This window comes from Canis aureus, chromosome 30 (genome assembly GCF_053574225.1).
Source record: "Canis aureus isolate CA01 chromosome 30, VMU_Caureus_v.1.0, whole genome shotgun sequence".
NCBI lineage: Eukaryota > Metazoa > Chordata > Mammalia > Carnivora > Canidae > Canis > Canis aureus.
Genome location: NC_135640.1, coordinates 31606498 through 31630706, shown reverse-complemented (window position 1 = coordinate 31630706; position 24209 = coordinate 31606498). Strand labels below are relative to the sequence as shown.

Below are 24209 nucleotides of genomic sequence, written 5' to 3'. Positions count from 1 at the left end.
AGGTAAGAATTCTGTAGATCGTACACCTGCTGCAAGTAAAATGAAGCGGTGATACAGGACCAGATGATGCCCTCAAATGTCCTGTGCCCCAATTCCCACTTGTATCCGGTCAGCGGTGGGGCCAAGGACTTTACCTAGAGGGCAGCCCAACTACTGCAAAGCACTCAGTGGATTAAGATTTATCCGATGCAAATAAACGAAGCAGTCAGAGAGAGGGAAAAGTGTATTTCACAGTCATTACAAAAGTACATATATTTAATAATGGTGACATAAATACAGTCCTTACTTATGACCAAATCGCACAATTACAGTCGACTTTTCCTCCTGGACTTTACACGGTGACAGGTCAGTCATTTCCGTTCGTAACTACAGGCTGACTGAGGTCATGGGCACAGGCTAATGAGAGACAGTCACGGGTCAAACAGACAACATACTCTGTACTTACCAAAGGGACGGTCAAGTTTCCCATATAAATATAATAAAATAATAAAGAATTTAACATTTCTTCTTTCACTCGGTTTCATAGATTTGTCAGGTGCTCACATACAAAAAACTACAGTTGACCCTCCCCTTTCCTCACTCCCCCCTCACCTCTCACTGGGTCTGGAATAAACCTGAGTTCACAGTTCAAGTTACCGATGGTGACACGGTTAGTCGTATGACAGCTGGAATCGAGGAACAGAAAACATGCCCGATGAGCTAATCCGCGATACAGGAAGACACTCATGTTCTCAAGGAAGGTACAATACAAGAAAGAGACATAAAGGGATAGATGTTCACAAGGCACAAGGACACAGCCTGCAAACCTGCAGAGCGGGACACCTGCAGCTAGCAACCATGTTCAAAAAAGGTTCCTTCACTGATCCAAAACCACACGCTTCACGTCACTTGGAGAGGTTTTTTCCAGAGGCGTTTCTTCTTTCTGCTTAGCAAGCTCCATTTTCGATGGAAAGTTCTGGAACCCGGTCTGGAGCCACACAAAGGAGGAACACCGACAACCTGGAGCCTGACTCCTTCCCAACAGGCCCCAGAGCCGGGATGACCCCCATAAGGGGGAAGCAGCAGCTCCGGGTCTCGTCAAGGGTCAGCCAGGACTGGGCCTCTGGGTGGCTTCCAGGGTCAGCCAAGTATCCACCGTTTCCTTGCTCAGTCAGAAACGTGTGGGGCCGACGGAGGTCAACATTGCGAAATGAGACAAGATGAAGAACCACCCCACGGCTCTCTGGCCCGGGCGGGCTGCCAGTGGAAATGAAGGCAGGCTTTGCCACTCCCCACGGCCACGGCCTGTTTCGGAATCAGGGGGCGGAGAGGCCTCGCCTGGGGGTGATCACAGCTGTGGGTTCTGCTCATGCCTGCACTCGTCAAGGAGCTGAAGACCCCAAGCCGCTGAGTGACCTGTCTCCTGAGCTAACCGCTCTCTAACCCATGCTGCTGTGATCTTTTTGTTCCAATTTTGCTCCTGACTGAGCGGCCCCCGCCCAGCGCCAGGGCCCAGGCCCCACGCGGAGACGGCCCCAGCAGGCCCCTTGCTAGCCACGGTCACACAACACTGGGATCTGCAAAATGTGCACACGGGATGGCGCAGACACAGAACCGGAGACGCATCTTTGGTTCGAGCCTTGGCAAAAGGTGTGAAAACAGAACGTGGACTCAGAGCACGTTGGAGGGACGCTGCCTTCCTCCGAGAAGCCGCGGTGCCGCATCCGAATGTGCTCGCCGCCCGGCGAGGCTGCTCGCAGCTTATAGCAAACTAGTTCAGCGCTAAACCACACTTGTTTCCTTGGCAGCGTGAAAACTGCGCTGGGCAGAGGTAATGAACGGTGCCTTCCGAATGCACCCACATCCAACCTTGGCATTTTCTCTCTTCCTAAAGAACCAACTGTAAGCATGTCCCATGCCTTCCAGAAGGATGAGGCTGCGTTGATAGGGCGGGAGAAACGCAGGGGCCAGCGCCCACGGCAGGCCGCCAGCCACTGAAAACATCACGGGGGTGGGGGGGTGGGGGGGGTCTGAGGCCCTCCATGCCTATCTTCTCGAAAAAACAGGAGTTTGGTAGGATCGCTTCTCATCTCCCCATCCAGGGGTTTCTAAATTACGCTACTTCGCTCTGACATCACATAAAGGGGGAAAAAATCATCTTTGGAAAAGATAACTCAACGCTTAGCAAGTTTCAACCAAAATAAGAAGATGGCAAACGCATGTCCCCTTTGGCCTTTTCCTTTCATTGGGCTGCCCGTGGTCTGGCTCCGTGTCTGCCCGGCTGCCCCTGCCTGCGCAGAGGGGCTGGTGCCGCTGGCGGAGGCTGCGGCCTGTCCTCCTCTGACGTGCCTGAGCCCTGGCAGTTGAGTCACTGGCTCCTCGGGCCTGCAGGGATTCACCCCTGCGAGAGGAAAGGTTGCGTGGCCTGCAGGAGGAGCCACCGTGTGACTGGCCGACTGCTGAGAAGCCACAGTCCTGAGAGGCACACACAGAGCAAAAAGTGAGGAAAGATCTTGCAACAGGCCGTGATGTGAGGAGCCCAGGGGCTGATGCACGGTTTCCACCCAGCAGCGGGCCCCGGGCAGGGGGAGGCAGGCGGATGGAGGACATGAACGATTGAGACTGCACCTGTAGCCAGCCCTCCTGGGAAAGCGCAGCATCTCCGGGGTCCCTGCGCAAGGCCGGGTTGTGCAGGCTTTGGGTCTGCGGGTTTCAGCTGTTCACAGTCGGGACAGGGCACGGCAGGAGGGGAGGAGACCTCAAAGGAGGCTCCCACGAGGCCTTCCGATCTTCACACCCCAAATCGTGCGTGGAACTCTGGTCATCGCTTTCTTCCGAAATCCCCAGAATCCTGCCAGTGGCCCAGGTTAGCACTGGCCTTTGACCCCGTCGGGCACGTCGAAGGAGAGGCTCACGGGGGCCATGGGCTGCAGCGGGGGCATGCTGGCCTCCAGGGGCCGGTCTGCGGGGGGCTGCAGGCTCTGCTGTCGCTTCCGCAACATCTGTCCGATGCCCATCATGGGGAACCGGCCCCGGCTTTTCACGCAATTCGGGCTCCCCAGGGGCTGCGTGCCGCCGCTGCTGGGAGCTGGAGGTGGGGGACACATGCCCTCCTCCTTTGGGGGGCTGTTCTTCTCCTCATGAGCAAAGGAGACCAGAGTGGGATGCAGAGGGGTCTGCAGAGGGGACAGGCTTCCAGGCAGCAGGGCCGGGGAGAGTGTCCGCTCCCCGGGATTCCCACGGGCCAGGCCCCCCGGCGAGCCTAGGATCCTGTAGTGATGAGACGGGGACGGCGGTTCAGTGTGGTCCTCGCGATCCACGGACTCGAAGGAGCGCACCATATCCAGCACCAGGGGGTCTTCCTTGGGCGGGACGCCAGCACCCCCAGGGCCCTGCACGGGGGGCTCTGGTCTCTTGACAATCCTGGGGGTCCTGGGGGGTGGGACGGGGATGAACTCCATGGAAGACGAAGCCACACAATTGGAATCTGAGGCTTTGCGGAAAATATTGCGGCAGCCGAAGGCATCTGCGTCCGAGAAAGCAAAGAAAATCGTGAAAGCCACAGAAACAGTGTGAACGGCCCTCCCCTGGCCGCTGTGGCCTCCTGACCCAGAGGGACCTTTGCTGGGGAGGCCAGAGGACACCACGAAGCAAAGCACCCCACGTCCGGAGGCCTCCACAGGGAACCACATGCTCCCTCTAGGACAGAGGGGACAGCAAGCCCCTGAGGCCAGTGACAAGAGGCCTCCCAAGTTCTAACCTGCCCATGGCGCCACCTTAACACCTGTTCTCCTTTGGTTGCTTAAAATTCTGGACCCTGCCAATGAGTCTTTGAATAAAAGAGGGACAGGGGAGCCTGGGTGGCTCAGTGGTTGAGCATCTGCCTTTGGCTCAGGTTGTGATCCGGGGGTCCTGGGATCGAGTCTTGCATCAGGCTCCCTGCGGGGAGCCTACTTCTCCCTATACCTGTATCTCTGCCTCTGTGTCTCTCATGAATAAGTAAATAAAACCTTTTTTTTTTTTTAAGTAAATAAAACCTTAAAAAAAAAAAAAACTCAACACCTGCCCCTTGTTCCATAATACTATGCACCCCGGTCTCTACTGCATCCTAATCTCTATCCCTGAAATAATCTGTGCCCCAATCTCTGCTCCCACAATACCACATACCCTGTCTCTGCTCCCACAATATAGTGCGCCCTGCCTCTGCTTTCCCAAACCCCGCTTGCCCAGCTGGCTGATAGCACACCGTCTGGACCTTGACTGTCCTTGGGTTCCCTTGGGCATGCTCACAGCTTTCCCACGGGCACAGGAATCGTGTGTGCCCCAGGGGCCCAGACAGCCACCCAAGGACACACAGTGACTGAGCAGCCCAACACCAGCGGCCTAGATGGTAGCCAAGGCAACTTTGCAAATGAAATGCAACCACTTCCATCTTCATGTCTACTCCTGTGCATTCAGTCAAGCCAAGGAGGTAGACAGCAAGCCCAGAGGGCCCTGAGCCATCCTGGGTGTTTCTGACCCACCTTTGTCGGGGAAGCCAGACTTGGGGGCCTTCCGGTCCTTCAGCAGAGCTTTGGTGTTCTGAATTTGTGTGATGAGAGAGGGAGAGGGCTGTTTGTGTGAGGGCAGGTTCTTGTCCAACTTCTTGGAAAACGGCCGATGAAGCAAATCTCCTCTTTTCTCTTGTTCTTTGGGCTTTTCATCCTTCAAGTCAAAGTAAACATACGTACTCAGACACACGCAAAAATACACAATGTGGCTCCCCTTTGAAGAGTCGTCCAAGTAGATCTGAGAAAGCCCAGCCTCTCAAATCTCTGTTCTCAACTGCGTGTCAAACAACAGGACAGCTAAGGCCCGGCGGATGCTCCAGGGACCCACCTCCCTCTCCCTGGGCCACAGGCAGGCTTCCATCATCCCCAGCTCCCTGCACGGCACTGTTCCCAGGTGCTCCAGCAAGGGCGAGCTCACCCCTAGGAGGTCAACTGGTCCAGAACAAGCTGAAGGAACAAAGGCAAAGTGCATGCGGACTTCTAGAATTCTATGGTCTTATTTAAAGCAGGGACCTGGGGCGCCTGGGTGGCTCAGCAATTGAGGGTTTGCCTTCGGCTCAGGGTGTGATCCCAGAGTCCTGGGATGGAGTCCAGCACCAGGCTCCCCAGAGGGAGCCTGCTTCTCCCTCTGCCTATGTTTTTGCCTCTCTCTGTCTCTCATGAATAAATTAAAAAAAAAAATCTTTAAAGCAGAGGCCTAAGATTTTGCCCACAGCAGTGGTTTTGCAAAGGCAACTTTGCAAATGAAATGGAACCACTTCCATCTTCACGTCTACTCCTGTGCGTTCAGTCAAGCCAAGGAGGTAGACAGCAAGCCCAGAGGGCCCTGAGCCATCCTGGGTGTTTCTGACCCTTCTGCATCCTTGGTCACGCGAGCCCTCGCCAATACGCTTAAAAGTGGCACGACTTGGCCATTTTTGCTCTAAGTCTTGCTTTTACTGAACTGTATTATAATCCCTTTGACAGGAGTGAATTTTACTGTTTTATGTAGTTTCAACCCCACAGCCTCTGGCATAAAGCCAGGCACAAAGAGAAGGCTTAATAAATAGTTACTGAAATGTCAGAAAAAAAAAAAAACAAAAAAAGCCAGTGAAAACCAAACTGAATGAGAATGAAGTTCGAGCTTCTGGGAAGGGTGCTTCAGCTCAGACGTTCCTTCTCTAGCCCTAAAGAGTGTTTGATGTTTACTGTTTCACAGAGGTGACTGAATTCCTGACCCCACCACCAGTGAGGGGGAAAAAAAAAGACAGTTTCACAGGTTTGCCTTAAATGTTAAGAACATTTGCAATTCAAGAGAGCTCATCCATTTTTCATTGATGCTCTTGAAAAGCTTCTTAAGGAAGCCTCTGCTGGTGCTCTAACAGCCCTTTCCAATGAGGATTTTCAAAGCTTTTATGGATTGGGGTTCATTACACCCAGCTGGCGGGTGGGAGAAGATGGCAGGGAAGAATTGCAAGTGGGGGTGCCAGGCCGGGGGGGGGGGGGGGGGGTGGTCACCGTGAGGGCCGCAGCTCCTTAGGGCTGCAAGTCTGTTCCCAGTGGAGGGCTAAGGGGGAAGAAAGGAGAAACAGCTCTGCAAACTCCTTCCCCTGCGTCCTCAGAGATTTTTTGGGGAGGGAACTTGGGGTGCCGGGGGTTACTCCTGAGAGCATGGCCCACGACAAAACAAGACCTGGCATCTTCTCTCACAAGACCAGGGAACAGCCAGGAGCGGTTAAATAATTCACCCAGGAGCTGGGTGAAAACGCAGATTCCCACAAAGTGGGTGTTCTCCACCCTTGCCTCCGCACACCTTCTGGAAGCCTGGGGCAGGGCCGGGCAAGAGCAAGGCAGCCACACTGGGGCTGGCGGGGGACAGGGACCAGGCTGTGGCCCCAGGGCTCCAGGTCGGCATCGGGGATCCCAAGAGGAGGCTTGCGCTCCAGGTCATTATGCAGGACGGTAAGGAGGGGGACCGGGACGTCTGCTCCAGCCCATCTCGGTCAAGGCCACGATCTTCCACTATTTCCTTCTCCCTGTTTCCCTGAAGACGCCAACAGCCTAACTTTGCTCCCCTAAGGCCAACGGGAGTGAGCGTTCACACTCCCCGTGCCCCAAGCATCAGAGGGCATGTGCCAGGCTCATCCTGAAAAGTCTGGCAAAAATCTCCTCCTCTCGTGCTGTTCTTTCTCCCTCCGTTTTTATGAGAAAAGTCACGAGTTCTACTGTTTATACTTTAAACAGCACAAAGGCAATCGAATGCACTTCTATGAAACACTGTAAAAAACGGTCTTTGGAAGAAAAGACAAAATCGCAGTTCCCTCCTTTTCAGGACTGTTTTCTAGAATGATGAGATCTGCTTCCTTTGGGGTGTTCTGTGATCCCTACTCTTTAGGGGAATGCCTGGCTTCACGGCTTCATCTTGGCTCCTCCTCAACTCTCTAGGTTCTCAAAAGCCAAAGGATCCCGAAGCAGTTTCTGGGGGTCAGTATTGCCACCTAACTAGAGTGCAGTAGCACTGAGAGGTGTGCCAGGCATGAATTTTCTGTAGAAAGAGCCCAAGGATGGCTCTAGAAATCTCTCCTGGTAACTGACAAAGGGATATTTGGCATCAAACAGAAAGCCACTGTAGCGGTAGAAGGATGGGAGGAATGGAATGAGGACACCTGCTAGGGCCACCTTGCAGAACTTAATTCTAGAATCCTGCACCCTGGTGTTTTCTCCCAAAGCCCCCTTTGTTGGGAGAACGTCCTTCTCCAGCCCAAAAGAATGAGTGATTTCACGGTGACCCGTTTCTTAGGGGGATACCAAGAATTCACCACCCAACAGATCCAGGCCGAGGAGAACTGCTGGATCAGTCCGTGTGGATGGGTCAACAGCCCACACGAGAAACTGTTTGTGTACCCCCAGCCAGTCTCAGTGCCCCCTGAGCACAGGTGACCAAATGCAGCCAACCATCCAAGTATACCTTTCCATTTGCACACCCTATTTTCTCCACAAGAGATCTTCCGGGGAGCAGGATGCTACACTGCTTTATGTAACAGAAACAGATCTGCAGAGGGACTCACTCTGCTCCCCCTTCGGCATGCCTACACCCACTCCCACGCTCTCCTCCCAGCAATGCTGCTGCCTGCACGGCCTCTTTGACTTTCTTCTGATTCTCACACGCTCTCCACACCCACCGCAGCCCCCCACCCCAAACTCCCCAAGGCAGATCAGAGAGGGGACCCCATGAGGCCCCACAAGCAAGCCCCCCACGAAACAGCTTCTGGTTTCCTTTAAACCACTTTCCACCCACTGCACGTGTGCATGGTCATTTGCAAAGCTGGGCACTTTGAAGATGTGGACTGGACTGTCTACCCAAAGCTCTTTCAGTGTCAGGACTGTGTGACAGAAGAGAGCTAGTGAGCAATGGTGCACTGGGCTCCTGGAGGGCGAGGTCTAGAGGCCCGACAGCCAGGGAGTGGGAGGAGGAAAAGCAGGTCCTCAGCCTCTGAGAGCTGAGCCCCAGGGCCGGTCCCTTCAGACTCGTCTCTGGGACTCCAGCCTCCTGGGTTCCAGAGTGGGACTCCTCCCCCTTTCTCCCTAGTTTTGGTCCTCGGGTGCAGCAGGGTGACCTTCAGCAAGTCACTTCCTCTTGAGAGAAGTGTCTTCCGATCTACAACCACAAGTATGCTCTTCAAGGATTAAAAACGAGCCTCACATCTTATCTGCTTCATGATCTGAAAAGCACAGGTGCAGCCACACCTCTTCACCACCCCAGGCTGCTGGGAGAACTGTTGCCCTGGAGAGTTGCCCTGCCCCTCACATGGTGGAAGCTGACCACAGAGCAGAATGCTTAGCAGAAGAGCCTGGGGTCTGGAGGTGAGCTGAAGTTGTTTTCTTTGTAGAACTATCGAGTCCAGCTCATCATGGCCTCTTCTGAAGGCCTGGTGTCCCTGTGAGGATGAGCTAACCTCATCTGATCATTTGGAACATCAGAGCCGGGTGTGGACAGGGAACACCTGGGATGGCCCAGGGGCCCGGATGGTGCTTGCTGGTGGCTTTGGGAAAGTCACAGAGAACTGAATCTGTCACAGGAAAAACACAACAGAGTTGAGAAAAAGAGGGCTCGGTTCCTAAGTGAGGCCCCTGAAGCTCTGGACTGCTGCAAGGCTCACTTCTCATACAGGTAGATGCACGAACGCAGAAAGGCAAGACAATAAAAAAATGGTCAACTAAACATAGAAAGCACCAGTCTGATCTGAGGGGATTCTGATAAACCCACTCATTTTGGATCCTGCATTCTAATTCAGGACTGAGTGGGGGGGTGGGGGGTCTGTAGAATCCAGAGCCCTGAGCAGAGACGTGAATTTCAAGTGTCAACGTGACTAGGCCATGGTGCCCAGTGTTTGATCCAACAGCAATCTAGATGTTGTTGTGAGGGTATTTTTTTTAAGATGTGGCTTTGAGTAAAGAGGATGACCCTCCACAATATGGGTGGGCCTTATGTAATCAGTTGAAGGCCACAAGAGAAAAAGACAGAAGTGTTCTGAGGAAGAAGGAATTCTGCTTCCAGAAGGCCTTGGGACTGAGCTGGTACATCCACTCTTCCCTGGGTATCCAAGCATGAGACACATGCACACACACAGTTTGTTGGTTCTCCCTGGAGAACTCAGACTAATCCATCATAACCCCCCAAGCTCTTACCTGCACAGCATGGAATTCAAGGTCTCTTGTCCAGGTGTCCAGGGAGGCCTATGAAAAGCAACATTTACAACAATTTAAGAAGCTGTACCTGCTGTTTATCCCCGAAACTCTATCCCCTATCACTTGCAGCTCTGATTGAGAATGATTGGTTTCAATGTTTAGAGGCAAGAAACCAAACTCCTAAACCATCATGCACGTCGGCAGCAGGTGTTCTAATTCATGCACTGAATAGCTTTTCTAGGTAAGTTTTTTATTAAAATCTAAGACACACAACGAGGGAATGCTCTACTGGTGAGGAAGCGGTTCAATCAGTGCATTTTCTCCAAGAACCAAAACATGCCTGAAAGCAGCACCCAGATCAAGATACAGAACCCAACTGGCAGCACCTGGAAATCCCTCCCACCCCCACCCCTGTCCTCTCCCAGTCCCCAAAGGTAACTACCATTCTGATTTCCAACAGCACAGATGGTCTGATCTGATTCCAAACTTTATTTTTACAAGTTGCCTAGGTTTGACACAGACGCCAAGCGAACATTTTAATATCTTACCTTTAAAGTTATTGCCCCTGGGATGGGTTGAATTGCATTCCCCCCGAATTCATAATCCCCAGGACCTCACAATGTGACCTTCGTGGAAGACAGGGTTAGGACAGGCCGATCGTGTCCACTTTGAGGCTTGGGGGGGGCGGGGAGGGCGTGGGAAAGCACACTGTCCTTTGCCCTTGAGGAGGGGGCCTGTCGGGCAGTCACCTTTACAGAGGTCGTCCAGCCCCAATGCAATGGGACTGGTATTCTCATAAAAAAAGGGGGAAACTGGCGCAGAGATGCACACACAGAGAAGATCAGGACAGTGCTATAAGCCGAGGAAGCCCAAAGTGGGGGACCCCAAAGATCCCTGCAGCCAGGTGGCACAGGACAGGTTCTCCCCTCACAGCCCTGGAAGGGAACCAGGCTTGATCTCGGACTTCTGGCCTCTGGAACTGAGAGATGGTGAATCACGGCCGGGTGAGCCACCCTCGGTGTGACGCTGTGTGACGGGACGGCAGCCCCGGCAGGCTGATCCGATCCCCCTGCCAGCCCCCTGCACGACACTCTTCCAAGGCTGCCACGTGACTCTGCTCTACAGAGAAGCCCTCTGAGCTCGATTTTGCATTGCTCTGGACATTCACCTTTTTTTTTTATTTTCCAAAGATTTTAACAAAAACAGCCTCTGGTTCTATGGGGTTTTATTTAATAAGCCAGTGGGAAAATGATGACTGCCCCTCCTCCACCCCACTATCCTCCAGGGCCTATTTTTATTTTTATTTTTATTTTTTTATTTATTTTATTTTATTTTTTATTTTTTTATTTTATTTTATTATTTTATTTTATTTTATTTTATTATTTTATTTTATTTTATTTTATTTTATTTTATTTTTTATTTTATTTATTTATTTATTTTTTCAGGGAAAGGAATCCCCGGAGCACATGCTCGAGGTGTTCTTAGATGAGACATGTGTCCCACTTTTACAGACATATTTGCCACCTTTTCAAGGAAGTTAGTGAAGTCATACAAGAACAGCACTGTGATCCCAAGGGGGAAGTTTTTTCAATTTAATTCAGCTCTTTGTCTCCTAGGAGAAAAAGAACTGGGACTAAGAAAGAAGGGGCCACACTCCCTCCCGGGGCAGGGACACATCATGGAGCCACCTCCCTGGCCAGCTTGTGTGCGACCTGAAGCCCATCCACCTCCTGGTGTCTTCTCCTGGACCAGCTGATGGCAACTGCAAAGAAGCCCACAAAGGCTCTGAGTGGGCTTTTACCTAGAAACTCTGGGCCCTTTCAGATCCTCCGAACACTTTTTCTAACTGGCCCCACTCCATTCCCCGGGTTCCAACAGAGGCGGGTTGGATAATCTAGTAATGGCCTGTAATTTAATTAGTCCAAGTACCACTACCGTTTGGAGAAAACAAATGGATCATAGAAAATTGAAATGCTCTTTTCCCATTAGTGTTCTTGTTTAAACCCTAACTGTTAAATATTTCAACAAATGTTTAAGACGCTTGCTGTGTGTTTTCAGGCCAAATGAGATAATCACCTGAGAAAAATGATCTGGGTGAAAAAAAAAGGGGGGGGCCCCTTTCCCATCACAGACGCTCTCAAACAATCACAAGGCAACCACGGACACAGGCGTCAGCAAAGTGGCTCAGAGGCCACTTGGTGCACCTGTGGGTGCTGTTACTTGAGTTGCTTGAGTCAAATGCAGGGGCACCTGGGTGGCTCAGTCAGTTACAGGTCTACCTATGGCTCAGGTCATGATCCCAGGGTCCTGGGATGGAGCCCCCCACCATTGAACTTCCTGCTCAGTGAGAGTCTGCTTCTCTCTCTCCCTTACCTGCTCCTCCTGCTTGTGTGCTCAATCTCTCTCTCTCTCTCTGTCCAATAAATAAATAAAATCTTAAAAAAAAAAGAAAAGCCAGATGCAGACCAAGAAGCAAGGGAGTCTTATGGTGAATCCTACATCCTCTGTACCCCAGCTGAGGCGACAACCTCCGAGCAAGTGACCAGGAGATGTCCCTGCCTGCCTTAGGGCACGGACACCTGGTAACGATGATGGGACATGGGTGCTAGGCTGCAGGTGTGCACTCACCCTGGCATCAGTCAAGCGAGGTGTCCCACCTGGATCATTCCACCTTCTCCCCTTATGGTCCCAATTCTACCTGGAGACCCAGGTCAAGGTCCATTTGATTCTTTCATGTGTTCATTTGGCAAATATTTGCTGAGCACCTACCACGTGCCAGGCATCATGCAGATTCTAGGGATATCGTGAGGAGCAAAAGGGATGAGGTCTCTGCTCTTCTGGAAATCAGGGTCCAGAGTGGGAGAGAGGTGTGGGTCAGACACTCCCGTGCAAACAAAATGTGCAAATGGGACAAGCTCAAGGATGCAGAATGGGGCATGATGGCCTGTGGAGAGCCGGGACCAAAGGTTGAGCACAGAGAATGGCAGGGATCCAGGAGGAACTGACCCTGCCTTGGAATCTGAAGGTAGAAGATATCACTCAGCAAAGAGAGGTGAGGGGAACATTCTGGAAGAGGGGACAGGGTGTGCACAGTGCTGGCAGCCAAGAGAGCACATAAGTCTGGAGGCCCCGTGGGACTGAGCATACAGCTAGAAGCTGGGTGGCATGTGGGGTCCGGGGGACAAGGCTGGAGAGGCAAGCAGATGCCAGTCTAATCCAGTGGCCATGGTACCAACTTTGCCTTCCAGGTTAAGGAAGCCTTCGAAGGTTTGGAGCAGGGAAGCGATGGGATCCCATCTGAGTGTGGACGGCTCAGCTCCGGCTGGCATATGGAGAGGTGAGAGCCAGGCATTCATGGGGGGAGGGGGGGGCAACCCGTTAGAGCTGTAGCAGACATCCAGGGCTGGGATGGATAGGGATGGAGGGGCCGGACAGGGTTTGAGAGGTTTAGGAGTCAAGCCGGCATAACCTGCTCCAGGGGTGAGGAAGAGTAACTCCTGGATTTCTGCTCTGTACTGAGGGGTAGGGATGCCATTTAGAGACAGACACTGGGGGCCGGGGGGGTTCTGGGCACGCCGGATTAGAGACCCTCGTTCACACAGTGAGCAATTAGCCGGAGGGCTCTGGAGCTCAGGGGACCCTCCTGCCCTCAGCCTGAAAGCCATGCATGGGCTTGCAGCTCAGCCTTGATGCACTGCCACCCCCCACCCCCCCAGCTTATCCCCATCCTCATCATGCTGGTGCTGCAGCCTGGTTCAGAGGAAGGAGGCCTCCAGCCTGGGGTCAAGGCTAAGCCCCCACCCCCAGCCCCAGCCATCCCTGGAGTTCCCCCCAATTTCCCTGCCCTCGATCCTCCCCAACCCCGGCATCCTTCCAGCAGGGGCCATGGCATGGCCTCTCCTGCTCTTCACTGTCAGAGCCACCAACAGAGAGGTCTACGCTCACTGTCTTCACTTCCCTTCTTCCTCTTCTGAAACCCATGCAATCTCTTTTTGCTTTTGCCACTCCCACGAGCCGGTCCCTGTTAGACCCCCAGGACAGCTAACTGCTCAGCCGACACCACTGACCATTTTAGACGTGACCTTTCCCATGGTCTCCCTGCCGCCACTCCCTGCAGTGTCTCCTGCACGCTCCCAGGCCGCCCCTGTCATCCCTGCTGGTTTCCTTGGCTGGGGTGCAGGGGGCTCCTCCTCTCCATCGCCTTCAATCTCACCGTCCCTTGGCTGTGCCCAGATGCGACAGCCGTGCCACTCATCCTGCCCTACCTCGATGCTCAGGCCTGGCCTTCCCCTGGCTCCCGTCACATCTACACATGGTGCCTGGTAGCTCGGCTCTCCTGTCACCTGTGTCACTGGACTGGCCTGGGCCATGCCCCGGTGCTCCCCGTCGCTGTCGAGGAGCCTGGCACGATGCTCAGTCACCATCCATGGCCTCACTCAGCCTTTGCTCAAGAAAAACCCGGGAAGAACTGCCTTCCCTGGGGTCAAGCCCTGCTCGTGCAATCAGGATGTAAACTGATCCGTAAAGGGAAGCGGGAAGCGGGCAGGCCTCATGCAGGGCACGGAGGAAGGCTCCCCTTTTGATCAAATGGAACCATTCCGGGGACACGCGGCAGAGGCTCTGGAGGGGAAATCAAGCAGATTCCCGGGAAAATTGGGGAGAAGGCAAAGGAGCTGCATCTAAGTGCTGAGTGAGGAGTCCTGGAAGGGTGGGTGGGGGGGCACCCTCACCCTGTGCCCCTCGCCCGGGATCCGGCTTTCCCAGGCACAGTCTCTTCACAAGCACGTATTTGGTACCACTTGCCACATGATACCAGTTTTTACTCTGAAATCAAAGAATCTTGGTATTTTCTCTTAGTTATGCACTATGTAGCATCAAGTTGCCAGGAACAGGTGCCTGGAAAAGCTTGCTTTCCCCCAAAACCTTTCCCTGTCCTTCATTTTACTGTCTCCTTCTGGTGCCAAGTGTTACACTCATGCATATTTTTGAGCATCTCCCTTTTATCTTTTGAAGCCCTGACAATGGTTTCCAACCTTGGCCACTCAATGGAATCAGCCAGGGAGCTTTAAAAATACTGACACCCCTCCCCCCCACTGCCCCTCCGCCCTTCAGCTCCCCTGCCCTGAGACATGAGATTCAGGGGAAGTGGTCTGAGGTGCAGTCTGGGCATTCAGATGTTTAAATGCTCCTAGGTGGAGATCCCTGGGTGGCTCCGTGGTTTAGTGCCTGCCCTCAGCCCAGGACGTGATCCTGGAGTCCCGGGATTGAGTCCCACATCGGGCTCCTGCATGGAGCCTGCTTTTCCCTCTGTGTCTTTGCCCCTCTCTCTCTCTCTCTCTCTCTCTCTCTCTCTCTGTGTCTCATGAATAAATAAATAAAGTCTTTAAAAAAAATGCTCCCCAATGACTCTAATGCATGGCCACAGCTGAGAACCAGAATCAAACTGATAGTGGCTTGACTGTAAACCATTTTGGGGGAGACTCATTTAAGCAAGTAAGTATTTGTCTTTTGTCCCACAATCATTGGTTTCCTTTCCATTCTGCTCTCAAAATGGAAATCCACTCTTCCTAAGCAAACCTGGCTTTTGCTCTGGGGGGTCACTCACCTCATAGGGCTCCTTGGTGGGCCTGCACTTTTCTATCTGGTAGAGCTGGGTCTTGTAGCAAACGCTGTCCTGGATGTCAGATTTCTGGATGTCAGAGGAGAAGGAGGGGAAAAAAGCAGGGCTTAACTCACAGGAAATAGAAACATCCACTAAGCAGTCATTAATTTTCAAACCAGCACTTGGCTGAGAAAGTGCCCAAAGTGGTTGGCAAGCCAGTTAATTGTGATGCAAAGCCTCGTCCGAGGGTGGCCTGCAGGCAGGATGTGGGCCTCTGGGAGAGCCCCAGACCCAGGGCCAGGCAGCTGACTTCTGTTACTGGCTCTGGCAGGACAGGGCCAGTTAGTCCTGGGCACGTCGCCACTCCTTGCTGGTCTCAGTTTTTTTCATCCGTGCAATGAAGTCTACTCTAAGATGTGAAAGCAGAAACCAATTATGTGAGCTAGAAAGAATAACTTATTTTATTGACCTGCTAAACAGGATATAGATCTTGCTTATTGGCTTATTGAAAAACAGCCCTCGTCTGCCTGCCCACCCAGTGAGTCACAGCACATTCATAATACAGTTTAAAGATGATGGAAAACTGTTATCTAAGAGATGTAGGTGCATGACTAAGGTGCGATCCTGTCTGGAGACGGGCAAATTAAATGACTAATTAATTTACCAACCAACAGATATTCACGGAGTGGCCTTAAAGGCTCCCACACAAAATCCACACTTCTTGGTTTTAGGAAGAAGAAATGAGAACTGGGAGACAAAAGGGAGAAATGGCAAATAATTAAGATATGTATTTTACTTTTTCATTCACTAGTTTTGGTTTTAAAATTACACATGGGTTGCTAGGTAATTGGTTGATGAGATTAATAGTTAGGACAGTGCGTACTGTGCAATTAAATCAGCGATGTGTGGAAATTACGGAGCAGACCAGCTGCAGCTGTTTGCAGGGATCAATTCACTCGAGTTAAAAGCAGCCCCTCGCCTAGGCATTGGTTCTCAGACCAGGTACGCCCCATGATTGAAGGGTTAAGTGCAAAACAGACACAATAAAGTAAAAACCTTGTCCAGCGAGAACTACACTCACTGAGTTTCCAGGGAACATGCTCAGTAAACAAAGCCAAGCCCAGCTTTGCCACACTTGCATGCCACCCCGATGCTGGGCAGAGCGGAAGAGCAGAACAAGCAGATGGCAAGAAACAATGACAAACAAGACACAGCCTAAGAGCATCAGGGATTGTTTAGGAAGAGTGTGAGTAACCAAAGTTTGTATCTGTAGATGTGGAGGTGGACAGAGGAAAGAAAATATTTTAAAACTGAAAGTCCCAGGGTGCCTGAGTGGCTCAGTCAGTTAAGCATCAGGCTCTTGGTTTTGGCTCAGGTCTTGATCTCAAGGTCAGGAGGTCAAGCTCCATGCCGGGTTCCACGCTCAGTATGGAGTCTGCTTGGGATTCTCTCTCCTTCTCCCTCTGCCCCTCCCCCTGCTCACGTGCCCCTGCGTTTTCTCTCTTTCTCTCTCTCTCTCTCTGTCTAAAAATAAATGAATCCTTTAAAAAATAATAAAGTCCCTTGGGGTGCCTCACTGGTTCAGTTGGTAGAACATGCAACTCTTGATCTCAGGGTTGTGATTTCAAGCCCCATGTTGCGTGTAGAGATTACTTAAAAATAAATCGATCGGCATCCAAAGAAGTTCTGCCAAAACAATGTTGAAATAGGCTAGCTTATTTAGGAAAGTAGCAATTTCATCCTTTAAATATGGAATTGTGAATTTTATAGTCAGCTTCATGGAGACACTTTTTTTAAAACTAATTTTAAAACTAATTTGAACAACAGACTTCATTCGAAAAAAAAAATCAGCATGTTGATCCTCTTTTGTTCCCTTTTACTTGACAGCTATTTATATTCTTCACTACTAACTTCTACCACAGTGGTCCCCAAATGGTGTGACCTTGAATCCCATATAAGTGAAAAAGGTATAGGAAGGCACCTACAGTACATGCATATTTATAGCTAGAAGCATACGCCACTGTACTAACATACGACACACATTATAAAACATAGATCAAATAGGAATTTAAAGGGATACAATAAACAAGAAACATGAGGCATGAGGTCTTCTTATTAAAAAGAAATGGGTGGTGCCTGGGTGGCTCAGTTGGTTATCTATCTGCCTTTGGCTCAGGTCATGATTCCCGGGGTCTTGGGATGGAGCCCAGTGTCAGGGTCCCCACTTAGTAGGGAACCTGCTTCTCCCTCTCCCTTGGCCCCTCCCACTGTACTCTCTCTCTCTTTCAAATAAATAAATAAAATCTTAAAAAAAAAAGGGGGGAAATGGGAAGCAGCTTTGAGCCCAATATCTTTTAAGTTCATCGTTGCAAGAGAATAGAGAACCTGGACACAGCACAAGAGATTTTCTGACTCCTATCACATAATAAAATGATATAAAAAATACAATGTGTTAGGGCACCTGGGTGGCACAGTCGGTTAAGTGTCCAACTCTTGTTTTCGGCTTAGGTCCTGATTTCAGAATTGTGAGGTCGAGCCCTGCATCAGGCTGCATACTCAGCTTGGAATCTACTTGACTCTCTTTCCCTCTGCCCTTCCCCGAGGCACTCATGTACATGCACACTCTTTCTCAAATAAATCAATAAATATTAAAAAAAAAAAACCACATCAAAGGTGCTGTCTTTCTGGCCCCAACTTCTCTCCTGCAGTAGCTTTCCTGTAACTGTGACACCATCTCTAACATCTAGTGTCAAAGCTGCATATCTGTCCCTATCGGAAGTGTCATCCCATCACTGCTTATACAGGGCACATTTTATCCCATAAAAAAACACTGCTCTTATTTTTAAAAGCCTTCTACTGTTGAGAATGTTTCTCCTGGTGTACATCTTTCCTTTGGCGATTCACCCAAAAAGTACTTCTGTGGATAATTTCAACTGTTGGAGCAAAATCCAGCAAATTCCCTAAGCTGAGTCAGCTTAGAAACATCTGCACGCTCATCCAACTATTTAACAAACCTCCCGATGAGCTGCTTCTTCTATTCAGCAATGTTTTCTACACATCTCCCAAATCAATTTACTAAAGAGATGCCCTCGGACCATCTCGTCTTCTGGGCGTTATTGTGTGATCATTTCTGCCACAGCAGGGAGAATAGCATTTCCCCAATTGTAGGTGGATTTCCATCTTTAGCTCTAACACAAAAGCCTCACAAAAGGCTTCTAAGCCTATTGTTTAGTGGAATTTTGTGAAACACTGCGTTGGCTATCACATGACTTTAAATTACACTGAAAAAAAAGTTAAAAAGCACTGAACAAAACTCTATAAGTTCTTCATGTTCTGTTTTCTAAATGTCTTCCTAGGGGCACCTGGGTGGCTCAGTGGTGGAGCGCCCCTGCCTTTGGCTCAGGCCGTGATCCCGGGGTCCTGGGATCGAGTCCCGCATCAGGCTTCCTACAGGGAGCCTGCTTCTCCCTCTGCCTGTGTCTCTGCCTCTCTCTGTCTGTCTCTCATGAATAAATAAGCAAAAATTTTTAAAAATTAATAAAAAATAAATGAATTTCTTCCTAACAGTGATAGCCCCACATCATCAGATCTCAAGGTGCCATATACACACATAGGGTGAGGGTCACCCTTCATGACAGTGGATTTGCAATCAAATCTCCAACAGGCACCTTGACAATTCTGAATTTCTCTACCCAGTGGACTTCCTGTTAGAACTGGCCAGTCTCCACTACTCCGAGTAGGAGAAACAGGAGTGGTATAGAGAACCATACTGCTTTTGATCAAGTTTTCTACACAGAATTATTTTTAAGTGGAGAGAGATGATTTAGTCACAGCTAGATACCGAAGCACGGAAATCCCTTCCCCAGGCATATATGAACTGCCTGTGGCAGAGGACAAAGGTGACCCAGGCATGAGGGAACCACTAACCCACCTCCGGCTTGCAGGACTCCCAGCTGTACCTCATCTGTGGCACAGGACACCTGTACCCTCTGATGCCCGGACTGAAGGCACCAGGGATCAAGCCAGTAAAGCACCATTTCATTTTTACTTTCCAGAGAAGTAAAGATAAATAATGGCCTCCTCATAAATCAGGCTTCAGGGATGAAATCGCCCGAGAGGCACTGCCCCCCAACATTTATGACCACAGAAGTCCCCAACACCTTTACCATGGGAACCCAAGGAGCTAAGAGGTAGACAGAAAAGGCAACAGAGAAACTGAAGGGAAAAGTGGCTTGAGTCTCTCATAGAGCTGCCCAGGGCTTCACTCTGTGGGAGGATATTTGAAAAACACCTCAGATAAAAAGCACTAGCTACCTGAGAAGCAGGTTTGGCTACTATTTTATCCCACATTCAGAAACTCAGCCTCCCACTAATTTAAATTAACAGCTCAGATCAAGTGTCAGCAAGTGAGAAATACTCTAGGTGTAAGAGCTCCTTTTTCCACAGCGAGCAGAGCAAAACTGCCACTAGGGCCCCACTCACCCCTGACAAATAGCGCTCGAGTTTCTTGTTTAAGAGGAAGTAGATGGCAAGGATGTGGCAGGCACGGTTGGAGAGCACAGTGTTGATCACGTCACTGTTCTTATAGCCCAGCTTCTCCGTCATGTGAAGCACCACACTCGGGCTCAGGTCCTCCAGGGAAATCCTGCACAGGACAGCGAGAACCTGTCACCTCTCCATCTCCACTGAGAGGCTCTGGGGCCCCCTCAGGGATGCTCACAAACATGGAGGCACAAAGTACCCCCTCTCCACCACCACCAACCAGGGCCCCTATGGAAAAAGTGTCCATCCATCCACCCATCCACCCATCCACCCATCCATCCATCCATCCATCCATCCACCCATCCATCTACCCATCCATCCATCCATCCATCCATCCATCCATCCATCCATCCATTCATTCACTTGACTTGCTATTAGGAACGATTTCACACACACAGAAAAGTAGTGAGAATAGTGTAAGTACCCTTTGTGCACCCAACACCGGAATCCACCACTGTTAACACAGTGGCCCTATTTTCTTCATTTATTTATTTATTTGTTAGCTTATTTAGTGCTCAAGTATTTTAAATCACAGACATCATGACCTTTCTTTCTTACACAGCCCAGTGTGCACCTTTAAGATCCAAGGACATCTCCTGCAGAATCCCAATACTGTCCACACACCCAATAATTTAATAATTTTTAAATAATTTCTTAGGATTCTCTAATATCTAGATTATATTCAAATTTCCCCCAATGACCCTCAAATTTCTTTACAATCTGGCATTCTTTTCTAAAAATGTGTTTATTGGACATGGGTAGAACCTACACTTGAGTTGGGTGTAAGTTGGGCTGGGAATGGAGCACATTTAGGGGCCAACCCAGACTGTGTTTAAAGAAACAGCGTGCGATCCCACGTTCATAAAGAGGGAATTAGGGGCTTGGCTATAAAGTGGGGTGCTCTCAGAGGATAGATCAAAGCTTCTTCACAGGAGTATTATGAAGATAAACTCCTTAGGAAGAAATACATGCCTGCCATTCATGTATCCACTCATCCACTCATTCATTTAATCATTCCTTCCACAAGTCCCTGTCTCGTGGAGACTACATTCCAGTGGGGAACAGAGGAAGTAAATTCATTTAGTCTTCAGGACAATCTTATGAGTAGGAACTACTATTATCCCTATGTTACAGATGGAAGAAACTGAGGCCCACAGCTTAAAGTGACTTGCTCTAGGTTACACAGGCAGGAAGGAGCAGCCTCTGAATGCAAACCCTGGTAGCCTGGCTCAGGGTCTAGATGCTAGACGTCTACACTCAGCAGCTCTCATATAAATAGACACGAGGAAGGCTATGGAGAACAAGAAAGCAGGCTGAGGAGTATAGTGTGTGTGTGTGATGGTAGTAGGGGCTTCATCACCAAATAGAACATTCTAAATCCCTTCAGGGAGCTATAAATAGGGCACTCTGAGCAGAAGGCAAGGCAAGGACATCTAGCCCTAGAGCTCTGTAGCCCGCCAACACTGCACCAAGGGTCCAAGGACATTTTTGTTATGGGACCTCAGACCATAACACCCCGGGAAACCACACAGAATAGCTTCATAATGATACAAAAGGGTAAGTTGGCTTGCCAGAGTCATGGGCCAGTTGGAAAGGGCAGCAAAAGCAGACCTAGGTCTGCAGACCCTCTTCCACCACCCATTGGTATAAACTATGGCAGCACTCCCTCCCTAGATATGGGTAAGTGCCATCCAAAGAAAACACGCCCAAGGAACCACAAAATCTGCCTCCCCGCCCCCCTCTGTTTGCCACAAAATCACTAATTTTAAATAATGGATGGGAAGGGGGTTGGAATGACTAATGGTAAAAATAACGTCTATTAAAAAAAGAATACAAATACTTGAAGTTTGCAAAGCACTTAACTAAAGCAGAAGACTAGATTTTGGAAACTACCCAGGAAGTGTGCAGGCGTGGCCCTGTCCCCTGGCCAATCAGACCACTGCCCTGTGCTCTGTCCTTGGCCAATCAGACCACAGCCTTACGGCCTCATACCTGGCCAATCAGATTATGGCTGTGTGAGCCACCCCCTGTCAGTCAACCCAAGGCCACCCTCAGCAGCCTGCCCTCCACCCCGGGGAGGGGAGAGCCATCCAGGAGAGGGGTGCCACCAGGGTGGGGCTGGGAGGTGGAGGGGAGACGGGGGTGGTCAGCAGGGGCAGGCACCCCATCTCTGCCCTTCATATCCACTGTCTTCAGAAACAGGAGAGCTCTGCCAAAAGGCACTGTCGACTCTATTGATTGAGGTACAATTTAACATTTGCAATAAGCGACCTGTACCTTTGGAATTCTGCAATACCAGTTATTTAATTCTTGCTATCTCCCCACGTTTGAACGATAGAGACACTAGGAAAATGTTCCAGAACACTTGGTGTAATTCTAAGTAAATTCGCATTAAATCCCTTGTTACACTACTATGGCTTAATCCCACCCTGTGTTACCCATCACCTTCTTTCCCTCCCGCCCACCTCCAGAGCTAACTGGATGGGGGAGACTGTCCAGCCCCCACCAGGGTGCTGAAGGAAGAAGGCAGCCAAGGTCGCCTCCCTAAAAATATCTGCTCCCAGCACAGGGAGGCCAGCCCGGTGCACAGCAAACTGCTGATTGACTGGCCTGAACTTTTATTATAAAAGGTTGACTTTTAAAGATATTTTCCTCTTGCCTTTTGGAGATAACTTGGAAGCCCAAATGACTTAACAGAAGGCTTTACAGAAGAGCGATATAAAACATAAGCCCTGTATTCTCACTCTTTCCCCAAAGCAAAACATTTTAACATCTAAAATCACTGAATCTGAGGCTAGGTATGTTGGGAAGCTATAAAATATAATACAGCCTATATTCTTTCCCTGATCACATGTTCTTACTGCATTTATCTGTGAGCCAGTGATGCCAGAAAAATAACGATCAAAAGCACTTTATTTACTTATTATTATTATTAATTAATTTTTTTTTTTTTTTCGCCCTACACATTTTTCAAAATAAAGGCTCCCGCAAGAGTTTAGATCTCCGGCTTCCGTACTTTACAACGGAACGTTGATTTGCCTCTGGAACAAAGTGAGCAGTGGGCCTTGTGTAACAGAAGACAGTAAGCGGTTGTTTTCTTTAATAAACAGGATCTTAACCAGTTTCACAACCCAACTGGTTCACGTGCAGCCTTTCGGCTTTCTGACCATGTCCAAATGCAAAAATTGCCGACCTGGCCAAACCAGGAGGGGCTCCCCGAATTGAAGTTTCAATCTACAAATGCCTGCCTACCACCTGTGGAAAAGCTACAGCACGAGGCGCCTCTTCGTGAGTGAGGATGCGGCCCACCAGGAGGGGGAGAGTGTACTTCCAATACCAGCTCCGCTTCCTTTGAACAGCTGCCACGTTGAGTGGATTGATTATGCTCATTTAGGCAGTGATTACATTAGCTTAATGACTCATGTGTCTGCCTCCAGTCGCCCCTCCTTTAGCAGAAAGCATACCTGTGTGCTCCCAGCCTTCAGGAGCATCGGTAATGAGGCATGGCTTCTCGTCTTTGCTTTCCATCTCACGTCGAGGTAATATTTCTGGTGTCTGTTTCAGACACGGGCCAAGCAGAGCCAGTGTTGGAAACCCGCAGTCTATTTCCAGGTTCCCTTGGTAACCTAAGTAACCTGGACTTTGTTTAAATTACCTCTCAAGAGTCAAATGCTAGAATTCTAGACGGCAACCGAGTGAAACCACCTGACCTATGGCCATGGGGAGTGTAAATCTGGCTCAGAAGCATGGATGCAGACTCCACCTGTGGCCTTTGGAGTTCTTCTAGAACTTTCTCCCCAAGACAGAGCCCTGCCTGCCTATTCTCTTTGGAGAACTCGGTGCGACAGCTTTCCTAAGGCTTGGTGGATGTTTCCAGGCCTTCCTGGACATTTTGAAAATATCTGTTCCCCCTTCACCAGTGGTCCCTGTTCTCATCTGAGCTTCAGACTAGAGTGAGCAGGCCTGGGACCTAGAGTATGGGTCCCAGGCCTGGTGAGGATCCTCATTCCTTCACTCGGGTCGGTTAACAATATGTCAAATGGGTAGGAAGAGGGTACAAGGAAATGTGTTCTGATGTTTGTTTTCCAATCTGCAGTCAGTACAGCAGCAATGGAGACATGTAGGCCACCAGGAGGTGCCCCTCAGTGTTTCCACGCTGTGGCAATGCTTGCTCGAAGCATTCTCCTCTTGGAAGCTCCTGAGGTGAAGCCCTCACCGGAAGCCCACAGGAAAACATGGCCTGAAGCAACTGTCTCCTTCTACTGCCTTTTCTTCGTGCCCCCAACATTCTAGGGCAGGGGACTTGGGGCTGAACCAAACATCAGAGCAGAGAAGCAGCAGAAGAGGAGTCCAAGGGGTGGTCTGAGAGGGGAGCGGGTCCATTCTACTGGATGCGGCCTGATGTTGGCAGGAGAGCTCAGGAATGGATCTCACACACACTCAAACACAACCAGCTATAGGCACAGACACACTCAGACACACATACACACTCATTCAGGCCACAGCTAGTCTAGACTAGACTAGACTAAATGGTCCCTTTGTGTGAATTAGAAAGAGGTGCCAGACTGTGAAGATGCAAGTCCCCGGGATGAGTGTGATGAGGGAATGTGGGATGGACTTCACCTTCCATCCACCCTCTCCCGGGTGCAGGACATACTCTGCACAACCACCTGGGATGGCCCTACCCACACTTCCCCTTGGGCACCGAGGTGGGCTTGTCTGTGGATGTGTGGGCTTGGAGTGGGGGATGGGCAGCCAAGAAAACACACAGCTTTTCCTTGAATCCCCTACAGCTTCCTGTCCAGAAGTATTCAGGGCTCATATGACGGTCCCATCTGGCCTCAGAAGGGGTCCCTCTGTGTGCATTT

General features: G+C 50.3%; 1 protein-coding gene across 2 annotated transcripts in view; it reads right to left on the bottom strand.

Moving 5' to 3' along the window:
• Positions 1-205: 205 nt before the first annotated feature.
• The window catches only part of HUNK (hormonally up-regulated Neu-associated kinase), a 106444-nt gene continuing 82440 nt past the window's right edge, over positions 206-24209 (bottom strand). For both annotated transcript variants that reach the window (XM_077878989.1, XM_077878988.1), the window contains exons 7-11: positions 19282-19444; positions 14803-14886; positions 9198-9245; positions 4503-4683; positions 206-3505 (exon numbers count right to left, since the gene is read on the bottom strand). In XM_077878989.1, the coding sequence (XP_077735115.1) occupies positions 2847-3505; positions 4503-4683; positions 9198-9245; positions 14803-14886; positions 19282-19444 (1135 nt within the window). In that variant the 3' untranslated portion in view covers positions 206-2846. The remainder of the gene's footprint in view (positions 3506-4502; positions 4684-9197; positions 9246-14802; positions 14887-19281; positions 19445-24209) is intronic.